At 55.0% G+C, this 12,090-nt stretch overlaps 1 protein-coding gene across 1 annotated transcript in view; it reads right to left on the bottom strand.

Annotated features, from left to right (window-relative positions):
• Kcnh2 (potassium voltage-gated channel subfamily H member 2) overlaps positions 1-6,003 on the bottom strand; it is a 31,253-nt gene extending 25,250 nt beyond the window's left edge. The window contains exons 1-2 of the mRNA XM_027428459.2: positions 5,928-6,003; positions 3,056-3,286 (exon numbers count right to left, since the gene is read on the bottom strand). Of these exons, the coding sequence (XP_027284260.1) occupies positions 3,056-3,286; positions 5,928-6,003 (307 nt within the window). The remainder of the gene's footprint in view (positions 1-3,055; positions 3,287-5,927) is intronic.
• Positions 6,004-12,090: the final 6,087 nt, after the last annotated feature.

Here is a 12,090-nt window from a genome sequence, read left to right as displayed (position 1 = left end):
CTGACTTTGTACATGCTCCACATGTCAACACACACACACACACACACACACTCACACACACACACACTCACACACTCACACACTCACACACACACACACACTCACACACACACACTCACACACACACACTCACTCACACTCACTCACACACTCACACACACTCATACACACACACACTCACACACACACTCACACACACACACTCACTCACACACTCACCCACACACACTCACACACACACACACACACACACACACACACACACACACAGGTGGGGGGTGGGGAGCCCAGGTCAGGCAAGAAGGATAGATGGCAGGAGGGACTTTGTATCACAGGGCAGAGAAGATAGAGAGGCTGAAGAATCTGACGGCATCGCCCTCAGTCCAGAATGCCAAGGTAAGTGGGGCCTTGGGAAGCTCAGGGCCACAGAAGTTATCTGATCCCCATGGAAACTAGGTGAGGACAAAGAAGGGGCAGACGGCAGCAGACGGCATAAGGTTTCCTGGGTCACTGACCCAATTGGAGTTGTAACCTGGAGAAGGCAAGAGCGTGGACTTGCACAGAGACTTGGATTCTAGGCCCCTTCCCTCCATGGATACCCTGGTCATGAGATCGCTACCACGTGACTTCTCCACCTGCAACCCGAATGGTTGGATTAGCCCTTCAAGATTCCATGGCACCTCCTCTTCAGGAGTCTCCCAAAGAAGTCTGTATGGACCAAAAAGGTCCATGCTACTTGAGAAGGCTACATCCATGCTATAGTCAAAGGAAAAATCAGTCCCACCACTCTGCTGCCAAGGGGTCAAATCCACTAACACAGCAATGTCCACCATGGGGCTGTAGTGTGGCTCACAGTAGAAGACCCTGTATTGTGAGCATTATCTCCGAAGTTCAGCACCCTTGCCAAGTCTAATGACACAGAACTATCATCCCAGTTACATTAGAGGCTGAGAAAATCCAAGGCCCACCTAGGCTACAAGGTGAATTCAAGGCCAGCCTGGACAACTTAGTGAGATACTATCTCAAAACAAATGAATTTAGGCCCTGGTATCGTGATGCACACCTTTAATCCCAGCACTTGGGAGGCAGAGGCAGAGGCTGGCAGGTCACACTGAGTCAATGCCAGCTATATCTACATAGTGAGACCCTGCCAAAAAAAAAAAAAACAGAGATGGAGAGGGAGAAAATGAGTGAGAGCTAGCTAGCACTGACAAAACAGGTCAGCAGGTAAAGGTGCTTCCCACACCAACCTGACAACCTGAGTTTGAGCCCTGAAACTCATATAAAAGTTGAAGGAAAGAAACAACTCCGTGAAATTGTCCTGACTCCAAACATACATATGGTAGCACTCATCCCCATAACACACACACACACACACACACACACACACACACACACACACACACGGCTCTGGTTTTGATCCCCAGTTCAGAAGAAAAAAAGAAAAAGAAAGGAAGGAAGGAAGGTAGGAAGAAAGAAAGAAAGAAAGAAAGAAAGAAAGAAAGAAAGAAAGACCAGCATCCCAAGTAAGCACTAAAACAAATCTGTGGAAATCAATCAATTTGGCTGGTGGGAGATTTCCCACATTACATCTGACCCCAAGACTTATGTGTTCATACATGTACACCTATGGTTTGGAAACTTAAGTTTTCACTGTGTGGAGCCCTCTGGTTGTCTGGTGTCATTGTCAATACCTGACACACAATACAACAGCACGATATGGCTCTGGTCAGACAGACATGAGCTCCACTCCAAGAGCCGATGCTTTTGATCTGTGTGATTCAGGGAACAGTCTTAATGAAACTTCGGTTTCATCATCCTTAGGAGGAAAGAAAAAGTGTTATCTGCATCTCAGGGATGCTGTGAGGATTACACAAGATAACACATAGCCCACTGTCTGTAAGTTTATCACTACTTCATCCCCTACCGCCTGCCAGCCACAACCCCAATTTGCGAAAGCAAACTTGCCTGTAAAGGACCCACACTGAGTATGCCCCACACACGCTGCCCAAGGACATCACAGGCTACACACTGCACCAGATGCCAACCTTTACAGATAGCCTCAGCCACCCTGGAGCATGCACAGCAGCAGCCTGGGCCTTGCAGGTTTCATTTGCCACAAGAGCAGGGTATGCTCACTGTGGACAGCCAACAAGCTCCCTGAGAGCAGCAGGACCTTTGCCTTTCCTGTAGGCAGCTCTATGTTCAAGAACCCGGCTCTGAGCTGGGTTCCAGGGGCTGTCGTGAAACTCGTGAAACATTCACTGGTGAACAACAGAATTCTGGAGCCCCTTCCCAGTCCTCCAATACCCACTATCCCTCCACTTCCCTGAGCTCCCCCGCGCAGAGCCCACCCAGCAGCACAGGCCTAGCGAGAAAGCAGCTCCACCCACTGTGTTTATCCGCTCTCTACTTTGCTCTCCGGATGTGGATGCACAAAGCAGCTGGGTGGGGAGGTGGTGACTGAGCAGAGACACCTGGCCAAGAGGGAGTTGAGGGGCGGGACAGGGTGTTCTGCAGACCAGACAAAGAGAACCAAGGTTGTGGGAAGAACTGTAGTTGAAGCACAGAAGAGAAAGGAAGGCAGGAGGTGAGTGACAGCAGATACAACTCTTCCCTCATGACATCTTCCAGGAAGTCACCTAGCACAGGCTGCTCTACAGGTAGCTAGAATACTGGAGCTGGGAGTCAGCGCCAGCCGCCAGCTTGCCCTATTACCACCATCCAAGCACGCAACTACTATCCCCGACTGGTCAAACGCCAGCCTACCTAGCTCGACATAATGACACCTGCCAAAGAGGAAAAGTACGGATGGTGCCAGGGCCCCTGGGTCTTAGCAGCTCCAAGACCATCGGGAAAGCCAACGCACCAGACCTAGGCCACACCCGCCCCAAGACGCAGGGCCGCGCCCCCGCCTGGGTCCCGCCCCCCGGAACCCGCACGGTGCACCAGCCTCCCGCAACCACAGATCGCACCCCGCTGCTCCGCCCACACGCCCACGCTCATTCTCCCGAGGCCCGGCCCCTAGCCCCAGCCCCGCCCCGGCCCCGCCTACCATCTTTCCGGTAGAAGGCGATCTCCACTTTGCGCTCCTCTGCGCCCAGCAGGGCCTGCGCGATCTGCGCGGCGGCTCGGCGTTGCGTGCGCGGCCCGTGCAGGAAGTCGCAGGTGCAGGGCCGCTGCATCACCTCGGCCCGAGAGTATCCGCACAGCTCGCAGAAGCCGTCGTTGCAGTAGATGACGGCGCAGTTCTCTACGCGGGCGTTAGCGATGATGAACTTGCGGCCTGGGGGGAGGCGGGGATGCACGCGCACGTGAGCGGGGACTCCAGTCTCGGGGCTCCCGGCCCTTCCCCACATTCGCTCGTCACATACTGCCGTCCCACACTCCTTCGCACCGGGGAGGGGGCGCCCAACCCCGGCCGAACGCAGCTGTGCCCTGACACAGGTGCCTCAGCCGGGCGCGGCCTGGCGACACGCCCCCCCCCAGCCCCCGGGCCGGCCGGCCGGCCCGCTGCGTGGCTTCCCCCGGGCAGAGAGCCAGCGGCCAAGGCCGGCCTGGGCGGGTGTCAGCAACGCGTGTCAGCAGCCGCGGCGGAGGGATAAACACAGCCTGGAAAGGGAGCATGGGAAGAGCAGGAGATGGCGGCCTGCCTCCCCTTTGCACCAGCTCCTCCGGCTTCTTCCTCTTCATAGGGGACGCTCCCTAGAAAACCAATTCCTCAAGTACCCCCAGACTCCCCACGGCTCCTACTCCCCGTGCCTACTAGGACTTCCACGCCCTAGCCACAGGCAGTCAGATGCTGGGGATGGGTGAACCAAAGGATGAGGAGTTAACTAGTAGACCTGGACGACCCAGCAAAGTGGTTGTTAATATCGTCGTTTTATGGATGGACTCAAGAGAAGGTCAGACCAATACGCAAGTCTAGCAGTTCATTCATAGTGAAACCAGCTTTTGAATCTTGTCTGGCAGGACGGCGGGGGGGGGGGGGTCACAGGCAGAAGTCCAAGGTCATAGGGAACAAGGAAAGCAACCTGCAGCCTCACACCCTGCAACTCCCTGGAGCCCAGAGATGGGCCCAAGGCACTGGCCCGCTGTGAGAAACAATCCTGGGAAGGATGACCACCTCTAGGGATGTGAAGCCTTCCTCCCAGACCCCGTCAAAAAAAGGAAGTCTGATAGATCCATTTCAAGTAGACTTGGCTCACCACCCCACACCTGCCCCAGGGGCCAGCCAGGTGAATAAGCAGCAGCCTGGGTTTGTGCCCAAGTGAGATGTTCCAAGGATAGGGCGCCTTCTATAAACAGAAAGTCTGGACACTTTGGCCTGTAGTGCTGGGATGTGCAACGGAAGTTGAAACTGTCTCCTACCCTCCCCATCAGGCAGTCTTCAGACTGCAGCTCTGCACAGTCCTGAGGAAGGCAAACTCAGGCAGAAAGCACAGCAGGGGTTCCCTGCAGCAAGGTCAGGCTATCTAGGAAGTTACTTTTGAGAGTTGGGTCATCTTTAGGTCAGTTCCCAAGACCTACTGGAACTCCCAAGCAAGCATCAACCCAGGTCAGAGCTTCTTGTCATATGAAAAGACCTTCTAACTCTGCCTCCATCCCTACTTCACTCTATGACAGTCCCGAGTACCAACTACCCACGGAAGAAAATTGACCCCCAGACTCCCAGTCTGAGAGCAGAGCAAGTTCCTTTGGGGGCAAGCCCCATCCCACCCCACCCGACCCCACCCCTTGACTGAAATCCTAGACTACAGATACAGAAGAAACCTCACAAGTCCTGTAGCTTATCCCCTTGTTCACAGATATGGAAACTGAGGCTTAGAGGGGAAGAGTCATTCAAGGTCATCTGGCAGTCAGTGGCAGAGGTGGGGCCAGAAGCCAAGTCTTTAGGATCCAGTCCAAGGTCTTCTCAGATTCTGCCTGTGCCTACCCAGCCAGCAGGAAACAAACCTGCCCCAGCCCCTAGGCCTGCATCAGTGTGGCTGACCCACCCCCTCGGGATCATCTTGTTCTTCATCTAGGGACAATACTGCCTATCCAACTGACCCCCCCTCCCACCACAGTACAAGCACACGCTGTCCTGTGTGCTCAGGGTCACGGGCAAGGAATGTCACTCTCCTGCTCCCAGGCTCCCAGGGCCCTTGACAGTCACACCCTCTGTGGCACATGCCACACCAGGCACACCAACACCAAAACATTCACCTAGTCTAGGGCACTTCTGGAAGTCTCTTTTGCTAGGTCAGCATAAGGGGTGCTGTAATCCCCAAATGGGGCTTGGGGTGCTGTCCCCAGCAGGAAAACCCACCACACAGGAGCTCCACAGCCAGCTTGTAAACCCCAAGGCCAGTTTCAGGTCTGCAGCCCCCTGTCACCACTGGGCCCACAATCTTGGGGACTTGCAGGTGACACCTCTTGACAGCCCATGTAGACTCAAATTCATAAGTGACACAGGGACTTGGCCATATGCATGCCACACACTCAAGTCCAGATTGTTACTGATCCTACACCCTTAGCTTCTGCCTCTCACATAGAACACAGTCAAGATTGGAGCATGCACTGTACTTTTAGGGTCCAACAGCTTGGGTCATATACATTCGCTTGGCCACACACGCGCAATCTCACAAACTCTGGGCATTGAAACAGCTGCATACCTCATCCCACCTCCCTTTCCTTCACAGTCCACACGCTCCCACCCCAGGCTGCAACACTAGGCCCCTTAGTCCCATGGTAATTATCCCCTGGCACCAAGCCTTGGCTCCTCGGGTCCTGGCGTAAGTCTCAGGGCCCACCATCCCCTCCTGACTCACATTTTGCAGTGCACACGGCCCGGGCACGCCCCCCATCCACACTCCCAGGACTGGACCCACCCACCCCCAAACCTCCTCACACCCCCTCCCCACCTCGCCCCCTCCCCCACTCACTCTGGCCCTCAAACTTGCGGATGATGGTGTCGAGGAAGGTGTTCTGCGGCGCGACGTGGCCCCTCCGCACCGGCATCCTGAGCCCATGGGCGGGCCGGGCGGGCCCCCACCCACCCTGGCCCGGCCCGGCCCAGCACTAGGCTTCGGGTGGCCTGGCCGGGCCGTGGTCTCCGCACCCCGCTGCCAAGCTGCCTGCGGGCGGGGCCGGAACTGGACTGGGGGGCTCGGGGTCCCCGCTCGGCTAGCGGCTGCCGGCTCCGGACCGCGGGCCGGGCCTGAAGCGGCTGGAGCTGCGGCGCCGGCACACCTGTCTATCGACCCGGGCCGGCGGTGCCACGGGCCCCGCTCCGCTTCGTCCCCGCTCCGCGCTCCGCCCGCTCGAGCGCCCGGCTCCCGGCTCGCGCCTGCCCCGCCGCCGCCGCCGCGCGCCGCGCCGACAGCCGCTCCAGCGCCCCGCGGCTCGGGCAGCGCGTGAGGCTCGGTCCGGCGGCTGAAGGGTTAATGCGCGCGCCGCCCCGCTCCGGCTCCGGCTCCGGCTCCGCCCCGCCTCCCGGCCCCCTCCTGCCGCCGCGCGCCCGCAGCGCCGCCTCTCCCCCACCCCGAGCGCCCGCCCTTCCCATTGGCTGAGCCGCGCCGAGCGCTCCCCGGGCCCCAACCCCTCGCTCTGCTGCCGAGCCCCCGGGACTCGCGCTCCGCCGAGAGGGGGAGGGGACCCTTAGGTAGGGGAACCGTGGGGACAGGTGCGACGGCCGGTTTGGAGGTGGCCGGGGACAGGGGCGCAGGGATATCGCCCATCCCGGACTCCGGACTGAGAAACCTGATTTGATGGGACAGGGCCGGCCCTTTATCCCCTGCTTCCCTACTGCGCCTAGGACAGGTTGGGCACACGCCGCTTACTCTCGGAGTCTGCTGTGGGCGACTTGGCCGAGTGAGGCCTAGGCTCTGGGAAGATGGGCCCCAGCACCAGGGGAGACCCGGGAAATGGGAAGAACAGGGAATGCAGAAGCTGTCAATTTTTGAGACAGGAGTGGGTGAGCCGGAGCAGAGGCACACCCTCCCCAGTCGCCCCGATGTCCCGCATACAAATGGACAAGGCCCTCTCGGGGTTATTCGAGTCTCTTCCTGGGTGGCACGCACCAAGAAGGACACTGACAAGAGTTGCGGCCTCCTAGCTGGAAGATGAAAGAAAGGTTGCTGATGAGCTCGAGGTCCCAGCCAAGGGATCCCCGTGTGCTACAGGCTGGCCCTCCCTCTGTAGTGCGGGACCAACCTCGTGGGCCCAATAGGAGGGCTTGGGGCCCTGAGCAGGCCGGGGCGGCCCAGCCCCTCGGAAAACCCTGGCCTACCCGCAGGCCCCTCCCCCTGCCAGCTGGCTCTCTCCAGCTGCAGCTCCCTTATTTAGGCAAGGAGGTCTGAGGATGCTCAAGGGCAGGCAGGGTGTCTGCCCGCCGCCTGCCCACTCACTGCCCACCGCCTGCTGGGGCCTGAGTAGGGGTCTCTGGCCGGCCCGGCCGAGGTGTCCTTGCTTTGAGCAGCTAAGCAACGCCTGGGGCAGGCCAAGGCCGAGAGGAGAGTGTTGACAGCTGATCAGGCCTGCTGCGGGGAGGAGCCGGCAGCTGGAGTTGAGGAGGCCTTGAATCCCCTCCCCTGCCTGCAACCCGGATCAGAGGCCTGTCTAGATGGATGGGGCCATGTGGGGGCTCCTGAGGGCTTGCAGCTGCCTCTGTCCTTGGAGCAAGGGGCTGGGTCTTGTCACCAGCGAGAACCGTCATGGGATGTGTGGGGGGGAAGGGAGGAACAAAGGACCAAGATGGAAACCGGCTGGAAGGAAGGAGGCCCGGGAAAGAAAGGTCACCCAGAGACCACCCCAACCAGACTCTCACCTTCTGTCCAGGAGTAAAAACCTGCAAACACTAAGGCCACACAGGGCCACTGGCCAGAAGATGACACTCTTTTTTATTTGCTAGTGGGTGGACAGTGACTCAGGGAGGCAGCCGGTGGGAGAGAAGGAGGTGGCTCCACCAGCTGATGCTAAAAAAGCCCAGAGGCTCCTGCCTGCACAGTCATCCCTCAGACCCTCTCCACCTCCGTGAGCTCCCTCACTCACACCCAGGATGCCCAGGGCCTTCCCCAACTAGTAACTTGGCACCAGAGGCACCAGCACATCTGGGTCTGGCTCTTTACACACACACACACACACACACACACACACACACACACACACACACCTGGTCTATGTGAGTGGAGGATCCTCCTTTCCAAGCCTGGGAACTGAAAGTGAGAAACAGCTGGAAATGGCATGAAGAGGACCACGCAAGGGAAGAAGACTGTCTGGCTCCTTCCTTCCAGACCAAGGCTTCAGGGAAGCCAGGCCCCAAAAGGAACTCCTCATCTGACCTGGCCAGCCATTGTATGACAGGGAGCCACTTGCTGAGAAACCCTTTGGGTCTTCTTCCAGAGGGAAGACACAGGAGTCACTGACATCCTTTATCATGTCAATAAGAGGGGACCAGATACTGGAGTAGCTTTCCTAAGACTGAGAGCTGCTTCCTCAGGCTAAAGAAAGCCAAATCTCTCTCTCTCTCTCTCTCTCTCTCTCTCTCTCTCTCTCTCTCTCTCTCTCCACACACACACACACACACACACACACACACAGAGAGAGAGAGAGAGAGAGAGAGAGAGAGACTACCAAGCAACACACAGAGAAAGTGTGTGTCAAAGTCAATTACAGATTTATAACTTCCTAGGAAGCTTAGGGGGTGCCTGAAGATAGGCCCACAGAGCCACCCTCAGTCAAGGATAGAGATGAGGACGGAAAAGCCTGAGCTAGACATGCTCTCCTTAAGGCGTCATTTCTGAATTTGCTGGTACCAGGCATTAAGAGACCACCTCATAGAGAAGCCCTTGTGGTCTGTCATGCACCAACCTCCCACTTCCAGATGCAGACAAACCTAATACCCAGAGCATCCACACTCTGCCCACCCCCACATGGGGCCTCAAGGGTCATCCCTGGGAAGAGCTCTCCCCCACCCTGCCTGTGACTGAGGGAAGGGAGAGGCTGTATTTATAGTGACACACATGTAGGCTCCATCCATCTCCCAGAAAGAGACAATTTAGGGAGAAAAGTCTGCAGAAAACATCCTACCCACCCCACTCTCTGCTCCTGCTCAGCCTGAGGGAGAGGAGCGAGGACTTCCAGGGAGGGAAAAAGAAATGGAAGTCCCCCAAGGATCAGGCCAGGAGAGACAGCCAAGATCAGACCCAGGAGAGTGAGTGACACTCATAGGGAACTGACAAACAGTTCCAGTCAAATAAATATAAGAGAGACAGCTGATAGAGAATGGACTCTTTGGAAGCCCCAGGGAAGGAAGAACAGCAAGAACAATCCCCTAGTATTGAGGGAAAACTTGAACTGAGGAGGGGGTAATCGGGAACTTTTTCTGTATAACCTGGTTCTCAGAATAGCCATGTTTTTCAGTTATGAACTGGAGTTGGAGGAGACAAGCAAGGGGTAATATGTCTTCCCCACCCAGGAGCAGGTGCTTAGGGCCCACTGAGAGGGAGAGAAGAGAGAGGGGGGAAAGGGAGGGTTGAATCAACAGAGGAGGGACACACCTCAACCCTACCTGACTGAAGCCAGGGCTCCCTGAGGCTGCCACCTGCAGTTCCATAAGAAGCAATTCATTCCAAGGTCTTTTCCTACCAACCGAAGACTTACCTTTGAAGGCATATGTTCCTGATTTGGTGGCAAAGGAAATAAGTAAAGTGCTGGACACTGGGATTCAGGACACCTAGCTTCTGATTCTACTTCTACTACCAGTCATGTCAACAAATGTTTCCTGGGGACCTCCTATGTTCTAGGCCTTGTGCCAGATGCTGGGGGTTGGGAAACAGGAGAGCTAAGCCAGTCTTCCTCCTCCAGGGATTCACAGTCTAGTGGTGTCTGAGAGAGGCAGTGGGCAGACTAAACTGTAGTCTGTAATGAGTGCCGTGGGATTACAGGGAGGTGCCAGTCATTTCTCCTGGAGGAGACAAGGAGGGTCTGGGGAAGAGAAGAGGCTTTGGAGCAAATCCTTGAAGGCTGATGTGAGCAGGGAAGAAGGGTTGCAGATGGAGGGACATGAACCAAGGTATAGAGACTGCACCATGGGGATCGGGTCTAGGGACAAAACAAGTGTGAGGGCCGGCACCATTTGCAGAGCTCTGAGATTGCTCTTTAGTCTGTATGCACTAAAGGAACTGTAGCAGCAGCTGAAATGTACACACTGTGTATCCAATAAAGGTTTGTTGAAGTAATGGACACATATAATAATTTGGGGAAACTAAGGTAGATAAAAGGAAATTCTACTAGCTGCTGCTGCCTAATGGCCAGCCCCAAACCAAAGGTACCATTGGTTTTGCTCATGGACCTACAGGTTCAGCCAGGACCAAATGCCTGCTTCACACACGGAAGAGGGAGACTGTCTATTATTAGGGCCTCAGGTCAGGCTGAGGTCAGCTATCCCATGGAGCCTTTCCACATGGCTACCTGGCTTCCTTGCAGCATAGTTGCAAGGTTGCAAGGATAAATGTCTCAAGAAAGAACCAGCCAGAACTGAATGAACTGTAATGACTAAATCTTGAAAGTCACACCAAACAACTCCTGCCATCAGCATGGCCCATCAAATTGTGGGAAGGAGCACAGACCAAATTCTCAATGAAAGCATGCCACTGCCCTGCAGGAAGAAAGGCATGTACAATGGGACATATTAGCATTTCCACCTTGGAAAAACATAGCCTGCCAAGTGAAGCTACTCATTAGTCCAAGGGAAAGACTTGGAACAGGTCAGAAGTGATGGCAAGGAGCCCATTTGTTGTGTACCTTTAAAAGCAACACTAAGTCTCACTTTCCTTACCTGTAAAATGGAACTAAGCTGGTCTCTGGGACCCCTTCCAACTCTGGCCATGAGTGTCCTTAGTTCTACATAACCTATATCCCTGAATAGCTTTAAACTTACAACCATCCTGCAATCCCCACTCCCAAATAGCCCCTTCATTTCTTTCAGTAACCACCTCACTGAACCTCTTGCCTCTACTCTTGTGTCCTGAGTGTCCCTGGAGCCAACGGATACTCTACAGACAACACCATGAGACATTTTATACGATTGTTTCAGATTAAAAGTAAGAGGAGGGAAAACCTTTTAGGATAGGTGAGAAGCCCCCACACTTGCTTGGGGAGTACCACTGTGGGGTCTGCAACAAGTAAACATAAGAGATGACTCACCATCTAGCATGGGCATACATGTCATGAAGGAATCTGGTGCTTCTTGATGTATTTACAGGAAAAGAAGCTCAAACCATGGAGTGCTCTGGATGGGTGGGGAGCCAAGAGGGCGTCCTGGGAGAACTGGGCCCTGCCAGTTGGTAGGGATTCTCCCAGGCACACAGAAAGAGGGTTGACAGCTTTCTAAAGCCAGATGCCATTGGGACTCAGGTGTGGGTCTTCTCACCAGTTTATTCTTGTTCCAAATGAGGAAGTGAAGCTGCTAGTATGATTCCTCTGGCTGAGAACCTGTCAGCCATCTGTCCCTTTGAATTGGGGACTGGGCTTCCCACACACAGAAAGGGCTCCAAGAGGGCTCTAGAGCTCAGTGCATTATACAGCAAGCTGGAATGATCATGTGAGGGTTGTTGACTGGAGCATTGGTGGGTGGGAGCTCTCGTGATAAAGGGGGATGCCTGGAGAATGCATTTGAATGTATTCCTAAAAACTGTATTTACAGAGTATCTAAACTTACTTACCTTACACTATTCCAGAAAATAGGTTGGTTTTTGTTGTCTGCTTTGGTTTGGTAATTTGCTTGAGATATTTGTTGCTTGGTTTGGTTTGGTTGTTGTGTCAGGTCTCACTGTGTAGCCCACACTAGCCTTCAAATTGTTAGCATTCAGCCTCAGCCTCCCAAGTGCTTGGGTGATGGGTCTGCATCAAGCCACCTGGCTTTTGTTATCTTTTAAATACTGCCCTCAGAGTTTGGCAAACAAGTTCTACTTTAACATTGACTTGGGGTTTATATTGGAGCAACCTTAAAGGACTCAAAAATATTAAAGAATGCACCGTGCTCCAACTGCCTTGCTAGGGCATCTGCCAGAGAGAAGATTCCAAGCCCTCTTAGCAGCATGAAAT

Source organism: Cricetulus griseus, chromosome 8 (assembly GCF_003668045.3).
Source record: "Cricetulus griseus strain 17A/GY chromosome 8, alternate assembly CriGri-PICRH-1.0, whole genome shotgun sequence".
Lineage (NCBI taxonomy): Eukaryota > Metazoa > Chordata > Mammalia > Rodentia > Cricetidae > Cricetulus > Cricetulus griseus.
Note: the sequence above shows the minus strand (reverse complement) of the source record. Positions and strands in the feature narration are given on the sequence as shown.